Source organism: Phyllostomus discolor, chromosome 4 (genome assembly GCF_004126475.2).
Source record: "Phyllostomus discolor isolate MPI-MPIP mPhyDis1 chromosome 4, mPhyDis1.pri.v3, whole genome shotgun sequence".
Classification (NCBI taxonomy): Eukaryota; Metazoa; Chordata; class Mammalia; order Chiroptera; family Phyllostomidae; genus Phyllostomus; species Phyllostomus discolor.
In genome coordinates this window covers 68,399,657-68,416,635 of record NC_040906.2, presented here as the reverse complement: position 1 = coordinate 68,416,635, position 16,979 = coordinate 68,399,657, and the positions used below count along the sequence as shown (strand labels likewise).

Here is a 16,979-nt window from a genome sequence, read left to right as displayed (position 1 = left end):
GGCTGAGACAGAGAAAGTCCATTTCTTTGAATGTGATGCAGAGCAAACCTTTTAACAGAACCTCCCATTAGAAATGTTTTGAGGGAGATCATTTATTTCTAAACAATGTAATACGGTAGTAGATGAGAAGCCCCATGCTGCACCAGCCTCCGTCACATGCTGAGAGGTGGCTTCCGTCGGTACCTCTTTGTAAGCAGGCCCGCAGAGCCAGCTCCAAATGGCTGTCTCCTAGATTCCTGCTCAAGAACTGAAGCATAGCAGGCTGGTATTTGTACCTCATAACCCTTCAGTGACGGCCCCACTAACACCACTGGACGCATGGACGGCACAACATCGTAAGGAGGAATGTGCTCCGTCTGAAAGAGACGATTTGACACTCATGACAAGGTGAAGTGACGTATACCTCCTCAGCAGCCACAACATTCACCACTTTCCGGTCAAACAGAAAATGATCACCACAGGCCCCCGCTGATGAGGCCCATCCCTTATTTTACAGCCACTCAAGACACTGAAATGGAGCATGGCAGGCACCCAGGGATAGAAACCTTAACAGTAGATTTAAAAAGGAAATACAAACTTACCACTTTTTGCTTCTGTTTTGCTAAAAGACAACAATGAGAGCCATATCAAAATACGTCACCTCTGCAAACGATAGCACACGATTTTAAAGGAGGGAAGAATGTGCGCCTTGTCCCTGTGAGTCTCACCATCTCACTCCCACCCACTGTGCAGAACACGGTTCCGTCACCTCACTCAGGACAGGCCCCTTTGAAGACATGAAATAACAGACAACTTCCTCCATGTAGGAGGGACCTTACATCCCAATCTCCTGTTGGGTGGGGAGGGTGGGTGTGAAAACAACACTGGGGGTTCTGGGCCAGCAAGGGCCACGGGTGGTTTCCTGCCAAACACAGCACACAGTGTGGCTGAGAACATCGTGGACAAAGCAAATGTGGTAAAGAGAAACTCAGAATAACAATTTGGGTAAAAATAATCAGCACCTTTGTCACTTGTTTTATTTTTGGGTTTTGCAGTCCTTTATGCATTCTTAAGTCTTTTAGCTCACTCTCCAGGATAGTGACACATTTTTCCTACTATGCTGCTCTTGATTACAATTAAGTTTATAATCAGTTATTCTTATTTGTTTGTTTGTTTGTTTTTGTTTTTAATAGTGAAAACCCACAATGCCCTAAATGTCCAATAAATGGCAATGAGGCAAAACATACTCAATATCTGCTTAAAGTGCTTTTGTGGCCATCCAAGCAGGCTCAGTCCATGTGGGGGCAACCCAGAGACCTAGTTTAGTTCAGGGCCCTGAAACCAAGAAGGGCTCACATGCACAAGGACCCATATACTCAGAACTGTTCCAGAACTGATGCAGTTTCCTGCAGCAATGGTAGGCCAGGAGAGACCTTGGACTTGTCATTCTGAATTGATAATATGCAATGCCCTACTGCAGCATCAGGTCTGGGCCAGAATGAAATTAGCCTATAGGCGTCTGGAAATGTGATGGAAGAAAAATCCTGCTTGAGTACCTCCACAACTTCCAAATGCACAACTCTTGATTGGGCTTGATTGGGCTACCATTCTCTCTTCATTACCATTAACTTCAGAGCTTAGCTGTCCGGTAGCCAAAGAAAATTGAGGTCATCTAGGCCCAGCCCTCATCCAGGCTCATTCCCTGCTTCAACCCTCCCGATCTCCACAGCCCAGGCTGTACCAAAACATCCTAACAATGCCCGTGGAGACTGAAACAGAGTATTTTCTTGAGAGTCTACAACTTGTTTTTTCTTTTTAATTGGCCCTCACCATCTCCAAGACTGTTGAGTTTATGAATGCAATAATGAACTTGCCTCAGATTGGTTTACACAATGATGAGTAAATAAGACTTTTCAATATTGTACAAATACCTAAATTTTTAGTACCACACCTACCCTTTAAGTCAAGTCAAATTACTATGAAAGGCAAATGAGCAATAAAATATTAAGTAGAATTATCTTTAAATCACGCCCTTTAAGTTGTTTACAAATTAGTAAAAATACTTGCACATATGTTCAAATATTAAGCAAGGAGAACATTATATTAAAAAGAGTTTAACTAAAACCCTCACCTGTTGATGTGGGTGTTGCTCGAAATGTCCCTGATACCATTTCTCCAAGACTTGAAGAAGAATTTCCACTGGATTTCCTAGGATATAGAACAGGAACATAAGAGTCCTTCTCCAGATCCCTTGAAAATGGAACTTGAGAATACAAAGCTTTCTTTGGCCTTAATCCTCCTAGATAATTCAAAACACACCACATCCTGCTATAGAGAAGAACTTCAAGAATCTGTCCAAATGTTTTCTTTGACCTCATTTCTCAGAGAAAATGGGGAACTAACTAGGATCTGGAAATACTTTGCAAAATTTTCTCTCCTAGTTATTCATCACAGAAATGAGGCAGCGGAATCACTGACAGGGATGTTCTTGTGAACAGCTGGCTTTTAATAGACATGGCCCACCAGGGCACCACTCAGATGTCAAACACAGCTCAAAACAAGCAGGAGGACCAGGAAGAAGCATTTCTTCCGAGAGAAGCAATTACGTGGGATCAGAATTAGGAACTGACAGTGTGTGGCCCAGAATGGAAGATCATTCACACTAGTCTCCTCATGGGGCTCTGGAAGCCTCCCTGGAGCCCACAGGGGCCCATAGAGCCCACCTCCCCACTTCTCCAGCGACCTTCTCTTTCAGTGCTTATGAATATGGTCCCCAGAGTCAGAACAATCTGATTTCTCATCCTGGCTGTGCCACTCACTAGCCATGGGACCTTGGCACATCTTATCACACCTTTCAGCCTCAGCGTCCTCATCTGCAGAAGGAGAGGCTCCACCTCCCAGGGTTGGCATAAGGAAAATAAGATCGTGTCTGTAGCTCTTGGCTTTACTCTCACACCTTCTGCACAGTAAGCTTTTAGTCCAAAATTATATAAGTATATAAGGACATCATGGAAAAAAATAATAAACTAATAACCTTAGAAATGAGATAATAATGCATTTATTATTTCATTAAGCAAATATTCTATTGAGTATCCGCCGTTTCCAAAGTTAGTCATACAACAGTGGGGGGAGAAATGCAAAATCCTGTCACATACAGTGACAGAGTCTAGTGGATGATACTGGTATTGAACAGATAAATAGGTAAATATATAGTATTTCTAATGGTAATAGATGCAACAGAGAAAACGAAGTCAGGGTAGAGATGGGAAGTGGGCACAATTTTAAATACAGTGGCAGGAAAGGGGCCACTGAACATATGCATTTAACAAAGACCTGAAGCAGGCGATGGAGTTATCTGGTGGAAAAGTGAAGGAAAGGGCTCCAGTGAGAGGAGACAGCAAGTACAAAGGTCCTGAGGTGGAAACCTGTATTACCAACGTGTTTAAAGAGCATCAGGAGAGACAGTTGAGAGTATAGGGAACAAGAGGAATTAATAATTAACATTATAGGCATGTTATACACTACATGAGATTGATAACCAAAAGTGGGGCTGACTGTAGTTTTGTGATCTCCTATCACTGTTTCAGAGGTTCCCATGTGACAAAGGCAATACAGCCCCTCACGAACACAGGAGTTTTCAAAATAGAAAAGGATCCAACAGAAAAAAGGAGGTTGAGAGCCAAGAGAAGGAACTGCTTCTATCTTAGGCCTTAGAAATAAATGATTACAAATAAAATGCTTCAAGGCAGGCTCACACGTGCAGGTTCAGTATGATTCTGATTTCTCTCAAGCTTTGGTGCATTCCTGGGACCTGTGTGCTGTGACCTACGTGGCTACTTCATTAGTCCACTAGACGCCAATTCATCCAAAGCTAGACAGAGTCAATACTTTATTACCAAGAGATGGCAGATGCCACCAAGAGCTCTGGGTGGGGAAGGTGCTGCTACTACCTGGACCCGCACATGCCACCACATTCCGTGACGAGCTGAGAAAGAGTCTCTGAAAGCTAACCAGAAACAGCCATGATGCTGCCTCTGGCCAGGCTCCCATGTCCCGCACTGAGAAAGGTGCCCTCCATGACTCTAATGAAGGAAAGAGCAGGTTCCAAGGAGGGTTTGCTGAGGCTGTGGAAATTCACGTGGGTTCCAGTGGGACCAGGCTTCAGGAAGAAGGCATGTCTGAAACACTTTTGTGTCAATTTCAGGAACACCCCATACAAAGAAAAGTATCTTTACTTTGAAAGCATACAGTTTGAACCTAATAAGCAAGCTTGAGTATATCACTTAATGTTCCTACCTGCACCCACCTGCAAAGTTTAGAGAAGGAAAGGAGCCTTACCCTCCGTGAAAACGTCCTCGTTTTTGTTCTTGCTGAATCCGTATGTTCTCCAGTCGAAGTGGACTTGGGATGAAGCCAATCTCACAGCCTTCTTTCACCAGCCTTCCTATCCACCAATCATTGTTATATTTCTGGAATGCAGAAATAAAACTGCTACCAATAGTAATTCACTTATCTTTACATTCCATTAATTAATTTCAGGGGACCAGAAGAACGAAACACCATTCGTACTATATATTGTACTATATTATACATATGAGGTCTGTCCAGAAAAAGTCCAGCCATTGTTAATGTAACAAGAATGGTTTGCTGACATTGATGTAACCTGGCAGCCAAGGAGAGTGGACTGGAATGAGCATGTGTGAGCAATGACAACTTCACTGTACTAGTCAGCGGGGCAGTAGCCGCCCTCGAGTGTGCATATGTCCTGTGTGGCCACCACATTCAAAATGACTGAGGGAGTAAAGCAACGAATCTACATCAAATTTTGCATTAAACTTGAACATTCCTTCATGGAAACTATTCAGATGATTCAGGAGGCTGCAGCTATGGGCCACTGGTGATGGGCAGCTTCATCACATCACACCTGCTCTGTATCACATCTCGTGCAGTTTTTTGGCAAAACATCAAATCACTCAGATGACTCAGCTGCACCCCTCACCCCAGCCCAGATTTGGCACCCTGCAACTTCTGGCTTTTCCCAAAACTACAATCACCTTCGAAAAGGAAGAGATTTCAGACCATCGATAAGATTTGGGAAAATATTACAGGACAGCTGATGGCAATCGGGGGAACTGTGTGAGGTCCCAAGGTGCCAACTTTGAAGGGGACTGAGGCGTCAGTATACTATGTACAATGTTTCTTGTATCCTGTATCTTCCTCAATAAATGTCTCTATTTTTCATAGTACATGGCTGGATACCTTCCGGACAGGCTTTGTATAAACACTAAAGTGGAGGTCTACAAACTTTCTACCTAAAGGCCCTGATAGTAAATATTCAGGCTCTGCTGTCCATATGCTCTCTGTTGCGACCACTCAAACCTGCTGTCACAGTGCGGGAGCATCCACAGACAACACATAAACTAGGAAGCGTGGCTGTCTTTCAGTAGATCTTTTCTTTCAGAAAACAGCAGAGGGGGCCACCGTTTGCCAATCCCTGATCTAAAGTCAGGTCCTAACCTTTGGATTCCTTTGGTCCTTATGAAAATGCCTTAGCCATTCTTAAAGAATATATTTTATAAGAATAAATAGACATTGGTATAACTGAAATTCTTGAAGATAGGCACGTCTGAAATGAAATACATTCAATAGTCAGTTATTTGTCAAAAGCTTTTAGGTAGAAATCCATGATGGTGTCTGTAATCTACTCTCAGTGGGGAAGAATTATAATCTTCTGAGGGGAAGCAGAGTTTAGCATCCCAAAATATGCCACCCAAAATATTAATTATTTTAAGCTGATTATTTCAAGAAATGAAAGACTCAGGAAAAACCACTACCTTTCCTCTAACTGCCTAAAACAATTTAGAGGACCTGTTTCAGGAAGGAAGATATTATCATAGATAACCATAGTTTATTAATTTGTTTATATTAGATAATGGTATTTTAACATGAACTAAGTGTGACAGGGAAAACCTAGTGAGGCCCATTTGCTCAAAGTCCTCTCTGCACCCCACTGCTAAAGATGGCCTAGCCAATACTTTACTTACCCAACACGGGCTTTTTCATCTCCTTGTGAATTGCCCTCCTGCCCTTTGAAGTGTCAGACCACACACACACACACACACACACACACACACACTTTCTTCTTAGCTCCAGAATGACATACAAATCTGAACTGCCCAATGTGTACTTGGGCCTCATAGTCTTTGGGAACTCCTATAGGGACATACATAATAAATTTTGGTATTCTCTCCTGTTAATCTGTCTCATGTTAATTTGGTTATAAGACTAGCCAGAAGAATTTGGAAGAATAGAGAAAAATTATTTTTCCTCCCTCATACCTCCAAACATAGGTTTGCAAATTAAGGTCAACATTACTACCTGAAGAAAAAGAAGCCTAATCTTACAAAGACTAAACATATTGTATGTTTGTATGTGGGATTTTTTGGAAATAATCTCCAGATGGCCAAAAGCCCAACAGGAATACCAGAATTTCCATTTCAATAAAGTTCCATGACACATAAACTTGAAGGACCCATGCAAAGGCCTCAGTCAATACAGAGTGAGATTCTGTCAACGTGGCCCATTTGGTGGGTCAGGGAAACTGCATTTACAATTATGAATTTACTGAATCCCAGGGTAAAAGACACATTTAATCCAACCCACCTGCCTCAAGGGGAGGTTTCAGCTAGTGATTTCCCAGAGTAGATTTATCAGTCCTATTATTTACACCCACAGAGATGATTCCCCGAACTTCCTTTATTGTTTTGATGGTTGGTGGACAAGATAACTCTCTAGTTTGATCCAAAAATATCTATTTTTTCCAAAATATAACAACTTCATGTAGCACAATTTGCTTAGTTCAGAAAAAAGTAGAATTTATATGCATAAAGCATTGATACATTGTGAAGGAAGAATGGATAGTTTAATTGCCTCATCACATCATGAAGTTCTGCCTTAATGCTCAAAAGCAGAAAAACGTGGTTTAGGGATTTGGCCTTTATTATGCACACAGCTTCTACACAAGTCATGCACGGCATGCAGAATGAGACAACACTGGAGAAATGAGAGTTGAATCAATAAAGAATCTTGAATAATCTTGATTTTAGTCTTTCCCATCTTCCTATCTTTTATTTCAGGATAATAGACCTGAAATAATAGGTCTATGTATTCTGGAATTAACAAGAGGCAAGGAGGATCTTTTAGAATCTTTGGTGCACAGGGCTGGTATTTAAATTTGACCATGGTGAAGACAAAACAGACCATGAGTCATAGTTTCCTGGGGCTTAAGTTATTTCCTGAAATTAAGTTAGTCCACTGGAACACTAATTTATTAAATGGTACTCAAGCGACCTTAAAGGGCTTCCTGAAATGGTTACTGTAGCTTCCCAGTATGTTTTCACTTAGTTCTATGAAACCATAGATAGAGCACACTGAGAATCTGACTCACATAAATAAAAGTTCTTTGAGCCACTTGGGAGAAACTCGCTATGTACAATCAAGAGCATAATTTGCTTATAATTTAGTATGTGTGATAAGGAGAGCTGCAGCTTTTTTCTGCCTTTGAACTTTTTCATTACTGAGAAAGTATTTAAAACAGTGCATAATAGATGACCTCCTAGGCAATGGATGAGAGGAAAGGCTACGACTAAATTACAGAAATGTGTTCATTTGTGTTGCAGTTCCAAAAGCATGGGCCAGCTTTCTGGCAAGGTCACCCTACTGTTGTTCCAATCATTCTCATTTTGATTTCCCTAAAATGATTAGTGCTTTCCCTTTCTAAGATGTTTTCCCATCTGGTATTTCAAGATCTGAAACAACTGGCTCTAATCCACATAGGACTAGCAACTCAATACCACACATCAAACAGCCAGACTGAAGACAAAGTCATTGATCAAGGAGCATATAGATCAAAAAGCAACCAACGGGACAGAATGGAGGGAAACAATAAAACACAGCAAGGTGGGAATGCTAGTGTGTGTGAGTGTGCATGGAATATGGCACCACGTGTCTGAAGTTCTGCTTTTCCTTGGGAACAAAGAGTATTAGTAACTAATGAAGATGGTTGGTCATTTTGGGGGGGAATGATGAGGCAAAATGAACTTAACCACTCAAATACCAGGCACAGGTTTTGGGTCCAGGGCTTTTGTCCTCTAAGCAGATGTGGATGCCCTCACCTCACACACCAGAGAGGAAGCAGACGCCACCGAGCTGATGCTTTGTCAGCTTCCCATTACCAAGGCAGTCTTTGTCTGCACACGTTTTTCCTGCACGTTCAATAAAGAAGTGTTCCCCTTCCTGTCAAAGGGCTGCCCCTCCGAGACTCAGGGCATGGATCCCACCCTTCCTGCCTACTCAAAAACTTTACTCCTTTTCCTCCCTCTCCTTTCCCACCTCTCTCTCTCTCTCTCTGTTAATAACAGCAAATATGGGTGCTCCAATAGCTCCTGTTTGAAATGGAAACCTCTTTTGATTTCATACCCTCCTCAGTGTACTGCCTGGTCAGTGCGAAATTCCTTGAAAACATGGTCTCCACTTGCTAAATATAGTTCTTTTTCTCCTCATCCCATTCCATCAGGCTTCCGTCTCCACAATTGCAGACATTGGTCCTAGTGACTTCCATGCTGCTGACCACCATGCTGCCAGTCCACGGTCCATTCCTCATGCCTCATCCCAGGGGGTACGTCACGTTTGCCACAGCCGATTGCTTCCTCCTTGTGGATACACTCTTCTCGCACCGTCCACATGTTGCTCTGTCCTGGTTTTCCTCCTCCGCCTCATACTTCTCCTTTTCAGCTTCCTTATTTGTTGAATCATTTCATGCACCCCACCTCTGCAGGATGGAATTCCTTTGGGTTTGATCCAGAGCTGCCTTCTCTCCTCCCTCTATTCTCTCTTTAGCAGTAGGTGACTTCCTTGACTACTACAGCTTTAAATACCATGCATAAACAAGTGACCCAAATTTATATCTTTGGCCCAACCCTTTCCCCTGAGCTCCAGATTCTTATAGCTGGCTTCCTACTTGATATCTTCTTTGAAATGTCCACTCCCCAACCTCTCTCCCCATCTGTCCTCTCCCCACCCAAGTAATGAACACCCCAGTTGCTCAATTTTAGTTACTACCTTGAGTCCATCACCTGTGCTCTTCACTGAATGTCTACAATATACCTCAAATCTGTCTGCTTCTCTCCATGTCACCGTCACCATGCTGGCTCAATCCCAGTATCTCTCACCTAGAAGGATTCCACACTCATCCCACTCCAATCCATTGTCTCTACAGTCATAAAACTTAAAAAAAAAATCTTTTCACCCCTCTGCTTTTAAAGTCTTCAGTGGCTTCTCATTACATTTAGAGAAAAACTTGAAGTCTCACCATCACCTAAGGTCCTATGTGACATGTGCCCTCTTACTCCTACAACTCCGTTTCCTGCTGCTGGGCCCCTGGCTCACTGCATTCCAGCCTGATGTCTTTCTTCCGGGTAACTGACTGTGCCATGCTGTTTTCCCACCGTGAGTCCTCTGCATGTGCAGATTCTTCATCCCAGAAGGTTCCCCTTGTTCTTTGTAAGGATGACTCTTCCTCATCCTCCAGGTCTCTGCTTAAAGGTCCCATTCTCACAAAGGCCTTCTCTGATCACCCTTTATGTACAAGTATGCAACCCCCTTGTCCTTATATTTTTAAAATGTCAGTATTTAATTCATCCCCCCCCACAAAGCATTCACAATTTGGAATGTTCATTTGTTCATACTTGTCTCCTCATTAGAACTGAAGTCTATGAGGGAAGGGACTCTGTCTGCTTTGTTTATAGAGCCTGGCACATACCAAATACTCAAGAGCTGTGTCTCGGGTGAGTGACTATACAAATGTAGGTCACATGGGTGCAATGTAAAGATAGTGAGACATCTGCAGACATCCAGATGTTTGACTTACTTGGAGTCAAATAATTAAATTGTTAAAGCTATGCATATGTCCTGGTGTCACTAATGCCATTGCAGAGTGCAGAGTTTCAAAGGCAATGATTTTCACAACTGTCATAAATTTACCACGCAGGTGTCTCAGTGACATTAAGTGATATGTTTACGTCGGTCACATTCTTCAGGCTCCTCAGCTTTCACTTCATTTCTCCACCTTTACACTCTCCTTTTCCTAAGATGTACTTTCCAGTGCCTCCTTTCTAGCAGAGCCCCTGGAGACTATTGAGCAGGCCCGTCCTCCAGTGTATGACCCCAGCCCCATCAGGAAATTCTGTGCACAGCAGAGAAGTTCAAGGGAGGCAAGACTTTCCTCCTGACTCAGCCTAATTCTTGTGCCCATTTTCCAGATACTGTCTTCTGCCCTCTACTCCCTCCTCTCCTTCTATCAGCTACACCTTTTCCTTCCAAAATATTTCACCAGGTTCAACATCTCAGCATGGAAAAAGTGCTTGAATCTTTCCCATCTTAAGAAAACAAAAGAAAAAAAAGCAAAGCAAAACTTAAAAACATGCTTCAGCTCTTTATCTTCTCCTGACTACAGCCCAGTCTCCTTCTCAACCCTTAGCATTCAGGCAGAGAAAATTGCAATCCCTCCCTCTAGCCTCCAGATTACATGGATAAAGGTCTATTAAATATCTTCACAGGAGTTTCACAGCACCCCTGACATAGTGTATCTAAAAGCATATTTATAACCACGCCCACCCCCATCACAAGTCTTCTCCCTTCTCTGCCTTCTTCATTTTGATAGCTGACCCCATCCTCCACCCTTTCAAGTAAGTTGGAATAACTGGCCTCCACCTTTCATTTCTCCTTTATCTTACTTTTTCCAATATTCCCACCCATGTGAAATCTCCCTGTCCATTTGCCCCTTACCTCTCTCTCAAGCTGCTGCTTCTTTCCATCCTGCCTGCTACAGCCACTCTTCAGCCCCACGGTGTCTCCCAGCCTCTGCAATACTCTCCTGACCATCAGAGTTGGTTGGGAGAGGCTGGCCCATCCATCCTTTATTTAAAATTCCTCTCCAGCCCACTGCTTGGTGATCAAGTCCAGGCTTCTTGTCATGGCCCAAGAGGTCCTTGTTTTAAACAGGCTCCTGCCTCTCTGCACTGGCCCATCCCATGGGCCACTCCCTACTCACTGCCCCACATCCATGCTGCATTGCTCCTAGCTGCCCCTTCTACCTGCTGCCACCCCCCACCCCATTGTGAACTCCCTCAGGCTTCATCACTTCTATAGAGGTTTTGGGCTCCCTGATCCTCCTACTCCTCAACCTGGTGGTCCCCCTGATCTTCCCACAATACCCATTCACTTGTACTGTAATAGAACTTGTCAACTGTGCAGAAACTATGTAATTCTCAGTCTCTTCCACCACACTCAGAGCTCCCTGGCCATGGGTAAACTGAGCCTTCATCTCTGACCTCCCATTGCCCAGCACAATCAGACACTTCATGTCTGACATGAAGTAGGACTTCAATATACTTAGGTCGTGTGAATAAAAGTTTTGGGCATTACTATTTCACCGTCTTGGGTTGGAACACTTCAAGTCCTCCTAGTATTGCTCAATCCCTTAAGCTTTCTTTTTCCCAAAGATCTCTACCCTCTTCTTAGTTTAAACACTTTAATTATTACACTGGTAAGTGTTGATATCGAGGTCAAGGTCCACTGGATTATATCCTAGATGTTTATAATTACAACATCCCTTGCAAATGGTCCCTCGTGGGTAGGTGCCATGCCACCAAAATCATGTTTCCCTAAGGTGGATTCCTAGATCTATGGCTTTGTGGTCATGCAAGGCAATTAAAAGGTGATCAGAAGACCACAGGTCTGTACTAAGTCCCTCCTGTGATGACTGTGATCCAACGTTTTAAATGTGTGGTAATGTAAGCAATGATCTCAGGTTTCTAGTCTTGGTGAGAAAGAATGGATTTGGAAGTCCCAGTAAATCAAATGAGGTAACACAACAGCAGCTCCTCAGGGCCTCTCTCTGGTAATTTGGCTCAGAGCTGATCTCCAGCTTTGGCGTTGGGGCAGGTTAAGGGTCACAGAATGGCTACATTTACCTCTTTAATGTGTAAAAAGTCCTTGGCATCAAAGGAGATGGCTGTGCTTGGGACAGGCACATCCTCGTCCAGGGCACCACAGTAGCTCACGTTCGTCTTCACAGCAAAGGCTACAGGCTTGGACTGGGCACAGCATCGTGGGATAAGGATGGAGGGAAGGAGACAGAGGAGGGTTTTTCACATTGACATGTAGTATTATAGTAAGATAACTGGTAGTACCAGGCAGTAGGGGAAGTCACTCTTCAAAGGGGGACCTCAAATGGGTCTCACATCCTCAGGCAGCACTGAGACATCTGCAGACTGGACACTGAAAATGACTGTTGTACTTTCCAACACCCCACACAAAAAATGTGCCTTGAAGGACTGAGAATGAATGGAAATGTGGGAGGGGCTGCCTGCTTTGCCCTCTAGTCATAAAACTTGCTTGTTATTTTAAATGATAACAGACACTCCCACCCTCCCGATACAGGAAATGTGTGCTGGGTCTTAAATAAAAAGGTTATTGTGGTGGTGTGGGTGGTGAGCTGGATCTGAAAACCTGTGGGATCCCATTCAATAGAATACCTTATCTTGCCAAGGAGAAAAAAGGCCGGCCGGGGGTAGACAGGAAGGGCAGAGCGGCTCACACATCACCTACTCCCTACCTAACAGAAGTTGGTTCTGAAAGTCTTTCTGGACCAAATGCTCTTGGGTGCATTTGGTGCATCCTGGCCGAGGTTAAGCAAACCACCAGCATACGTAATGGTATTGCACTGACTTTTGCATGACCACAGTGGCCCCAAAACAGACTCTGAAAGAAAACTAGAACAAAAATTAGCCACAAATGAGTATACAAAGTTTGAGCAGTCCCAGGCTGCTTCATTCTGTGAACATGGCCAGGGAGCAACATTTGAGGCAGGACCTGAGTTCAAGTCCCACTGATGACTCTTCACAGGCACTGCCCAAAAGCCCCTTCTGCCAGCCTAACACAGGCATGGCAGGTGTTGGAGCAAAAGAAGATACCTCACTAACTGCGTCATTCTCCTCTTTTAAAAATTTGCTGTTGTGCCTAAGATTTCATTGCCAAAAGGAGTCTGTGCTAAAAAAAAAAAAAGTAGTTTAAAAGACAATGGGAGCGCTCTAGTGGCTCTTCTCACTCTGACAGTAAAAAATGTACTTTATTGCCTCCTGCAGGTGCAGGGACTACTAGGGGTTTTCTCCCTGTGGAGTGTCCGGAGGTTTATTTTGTCAATGTCCTTATTGCTCCTCTTCACTGCAATGCTAGTACTGGTTCAGAGTTCTGAACTTCACGCTGAACTTGAGGTGGGAGACTGAAACCAAGAGTGAAGAGCAGAGAGAACAACAGGGGGACCCATGGAACAACAGTGCCAGTGTGGCCTGCAGTGAAGGCCAATGTCACAGAAGAGGTGGGGTGAGCTCCAACCTCAGCAGGCTCCTGCCAGCACTGGGTGTGGCCAGCCTGATATTGGCGACAACTCATAGGTTGGAAGATGACCAAAAAACTGACCCCCAAACCAAACACAAAAGGTTGAGCTGTCAGTGTCCCAGGTAATGGCCCACTGGGAAGGTCAATAAACCTCTCTTAGGGGTGAATGGATCAGAAACCCTTACAGTCTGGTGTCTGTTCAGGATGATTATAAAGTGACTTTTTTTCTAGAGAAATCTGAGGCAGGGGAAGAGAGCTGATCGATATTCCACTTTAGAACCAAAGAGGGGTAAGAAAGTCACCTTTGCTCTCTCAAGCTGGATAGCCGCTTGCTGCTCTCTCTCCTGCCGAATCGCTTCCCTGTCTTCTTCCAAAGAGACATCGGAGTCTGATGGCCTGCTCGTGTAGGAATCCGCTGAACCCTGGAAAGGGAAACCCAGAGTGGTTTAGCTGAGGCAGCGAGAAGCTTCCTAAAACTGTCCTACTCATAACACCATCCAGAAGCGGGTTCTTTTCATTTGCATAGACTTCAAGGCATACACTCTGTGCCTTCTTGTGGATATAAATTTAGACGGCGGAATACAGTTAGGCATCTGAATAACTCCGAAGGTAGCAATGCTGTGAAGAAAATATTTTGACTGGATTAAGTGCTGGGAAGTAAACTGCAATGAAAATTATGTGATATTCAGCCCAAATTCCTCTTGTTTCCTGCTATCTTTATATTAAGCTCACATTTATTTGTGAAATTGAAGTTTAATTCCATTCTCTCATATACATACGTCTAAAGAGGAAAGAGAGTCAGCCTACTACAAGAGCTAAATCCTATCTATATCTTGGGTTGCAGATGACTTACTTGCCTAGGATTTCAACAGAGCCGAGCAGAATCCTGCATTAGTAAAATGATTTGCCAGTTCCAATGTGAACACCGCTGAACACTCTCTCACTATTAAAACTTCAATCATCATCCTACAGTAGCCATACTTGGTCATTACAGCCACTAAGCCAAGCACCTTGAGGATGAAAACAAGGATGTCCTTGGTTGAAGCCCACATCTAGAAAGGCTATTGGACAATACTGAGACCCAGCCTGAGTGGTGTGGCCGAGGGACTGAGGGCGCCCAGCATCGCTGGCCACTCGGGATGTGGAAAGAGATGAAACCTGCAGCAGCCAGTCAGAAAGTTACTTCTGGCCTCACATCCCAGATGTTGACCTTCTGGTTGCCAAAGGAACATCCTTACAACTTCCTTATGCGGGCATTACAAGTTGATATTTGCACAGATGATGACATTTACACAGCAGAGGTATTAATAGGATTGGTTTATTTGGCATATTTCATAAATGATGCACAGATTTTGAAAAGCGTAGACCTACCCATATAGCTAAAATTTGCTATTCAAAGTGAAAAAAATAATTCTAAGAATGGTTAACTGCTGACATGGGCCCTTTGAAAGTTTTTCTAAACTTAGAAATATTAAGGGTTGTTCGTTTATACATCATTGTAAATTTGCTGCCTGTAAGGACAGCTTTGTCTCTCAGTAGAGGGTGTTATTCTAGCTGGGGGGTATAAATGGTGTTCTCTCACCATTAAAAAAAGAAGAAAAAAAGTCCCAGCACAGATTATCCTGGCAGCCTAGAATGGTAACTCTTAGTCAGAGGTTTTATGAGAGTACCCATAGAACCCTGGTTCTGAATTCTGCCTCTGCAACCTAATTTTGAAACTTTATGCAAGTTATTTAGATCACTCCAGACTCAGCCTCCAATCTGTACAATGGGGATGTTGACTACATCAAAGGATTAAGTGGAATAAAATACAATGAACAGCTAATATTTATTAATCTCCTGCTATTACATCAGCATGGGATGAGGTGCTTTGCATACCTTATGCCATGGAACCCGTATTGCAACATGGAAGCTGGCATTCGAACTCAGGACGTCCAACCTTAGAGCCAGCTGCTTCAAACCCTACACGGGCTGCACTGGGTATGAAATATTTACTCTGGGACCTGGCCTGTAGTAGGCACTCTAGCCACTCTCACCCCTTCCCAGTGCTGATATTTCTACACTGATCTTTTAAAAAAGAAATCAGAGTCTAATCATTTTTCAACTCCCTTTTAATGATTATGCACAATAGCCCATCTTAAAATGTATCCATTTTTTTTTCTCATAGTATTTGCAACAAAGAAAACACTGTTTTCTCCCAGTTTTATGTGGATATAATTGATATATAATGTTGTGCACCTATTGATCTGACACACTAACATATTGCAAAACAACACACTCCATGTTTAATAACTGCAATGTATCTAAATACAGGCACTTTATGCAGTGCTTTCAAAAGTGCCCTGTACAGAGAAAGTACATTTGTTAACCAAATTCTTCTATGCAAATCTACTAGGGAAAAGCCTGGACCTATAAAATGAATAAATACATGGTGGCAGTTTTATAGGTGCATTCATTGCTTTCCAAAGTGCTACCTCGAAATCTTTTAAAACAGAGTTCTTTCAGAACATCTTTTGTCCCAATTTATATATATATAACTCACATTAATATACATATATATATATATACACACATATGTGTATATATATGAAGCCATTTCTGAGCTAGTCCTAGGTGATGCTTTGGTGATGGGTGGTAAGTGCAGTAGCCCATTGGCTGTGTGAAGACATCTGGACCATAAAGGGGTCGGGATGTGGGAGGTCAGGAAAGAGGTACTGGCCTTGTTTGAAAAACATGTGCTGGGGAAGGTTAATGGCTACAGTTCTCCAGAGGGCAGGCTGCCCGCTGAAGCAGTGAGTCAACCGGCTAAAATACACAACCTACTGTTGACACTAGGAGATGGCTAATTTCCTGAACCTACCTTAACGACATTTCAAATCCTGGCATTCAATCTCTGAGCACACAAGAAGTGATTCAAGGACTCTTGCAAATAAACTTTATCTTGAAATGTGAACAAAATTGTAAGAATTTCAAAATTACTTAATAAGTTGTACTATTGCCAAATATGTAAAAGCAAAAGCTTCTGGTGACTTCCCTGTTTCTAAGAATATTGGTAGAGGGAAAAATAAAGCACCATGACATCCATTTTCATAATTACAGTCTTAGATCATCACAACATCTTCTGTGTGTTTTCTCCTTTCTTTGGTGACCTCTACATTTCTTCAAGTGTGGAAACCATTGGTGCTGTTGCTCAGGGTCCGAGGGGAAGCAGAGGGGCAATGCCAAAAACCCATGTTTGGCCAGTGGACATGTTCTGCTGGCATGGCACAGAATTGGTTCCTTGTTTTTATTTATTTTTATTTTGTCTTGTTTCAGCTGATTTAAAGAGATCATAGACATATTCCAGGAGAAAGGAAAGAAAAGAAAAGGCCCTCGGTTATTATTACAAACGCACAGAGAGAACAACAGAGCCCCAGGGAGGCAAGCGGAGACTGCCTGGGAGGGACTAGAGAAGGACCGGGGAGGAGAGGGCTACACAGGCTTCATAAACTGAAGGGTCAGAGGGGGATTGCCCAGGCTGAGGTTTGGTTAACCGTTTATGA

At 43.1% G+C, this 16,979-nt stretch overlaps 1 protein-coding gene across 5 annotated transcripts in view; it reads right to left on the bottom strand.

The window, feature by feature from the left end:
- CACNB4 (calcium voltage-gated channel auxiliary subunit beta 4) overlaps positions 1-16,979 on the bottom strand; it is a 244,066-nt gene that overhangs the window by 39,797 nt on the left and 187,290 nt on the right. For 4 of the 5 annotated variants that reach the window (XM_028509409.2, XM_028509410.2, XM_028509412.2 and 1 more), the window contains 6 exons: positions 13,740-13,859; positions 12,012-12,134; positions 4,318-4,448; positions 2,111-2,187; positions 582-601; positions 276-356 (listed from right to left, as the gene is read on the bottom strand). In XM_028509409.2, the coding sequence (XP_028365210.1) occupies positions 276-356; positions 582-601; positions 2,111-2,187; positions 4,318-4,448; positions 12,012-12,134; positions 13,740-13,859 (552 nt within the window). Of the gene's footprint in view, positions 1-275; positions 357-581; positions 602-2,110; positions 2,188-4,317; positions 4,449-12,011; positions 12,135-13,739; positions 13,860-16,979 lie in introns of those variants that run through there. The other variant, XM_036023479.1, reaches the window with a different exon arrangement.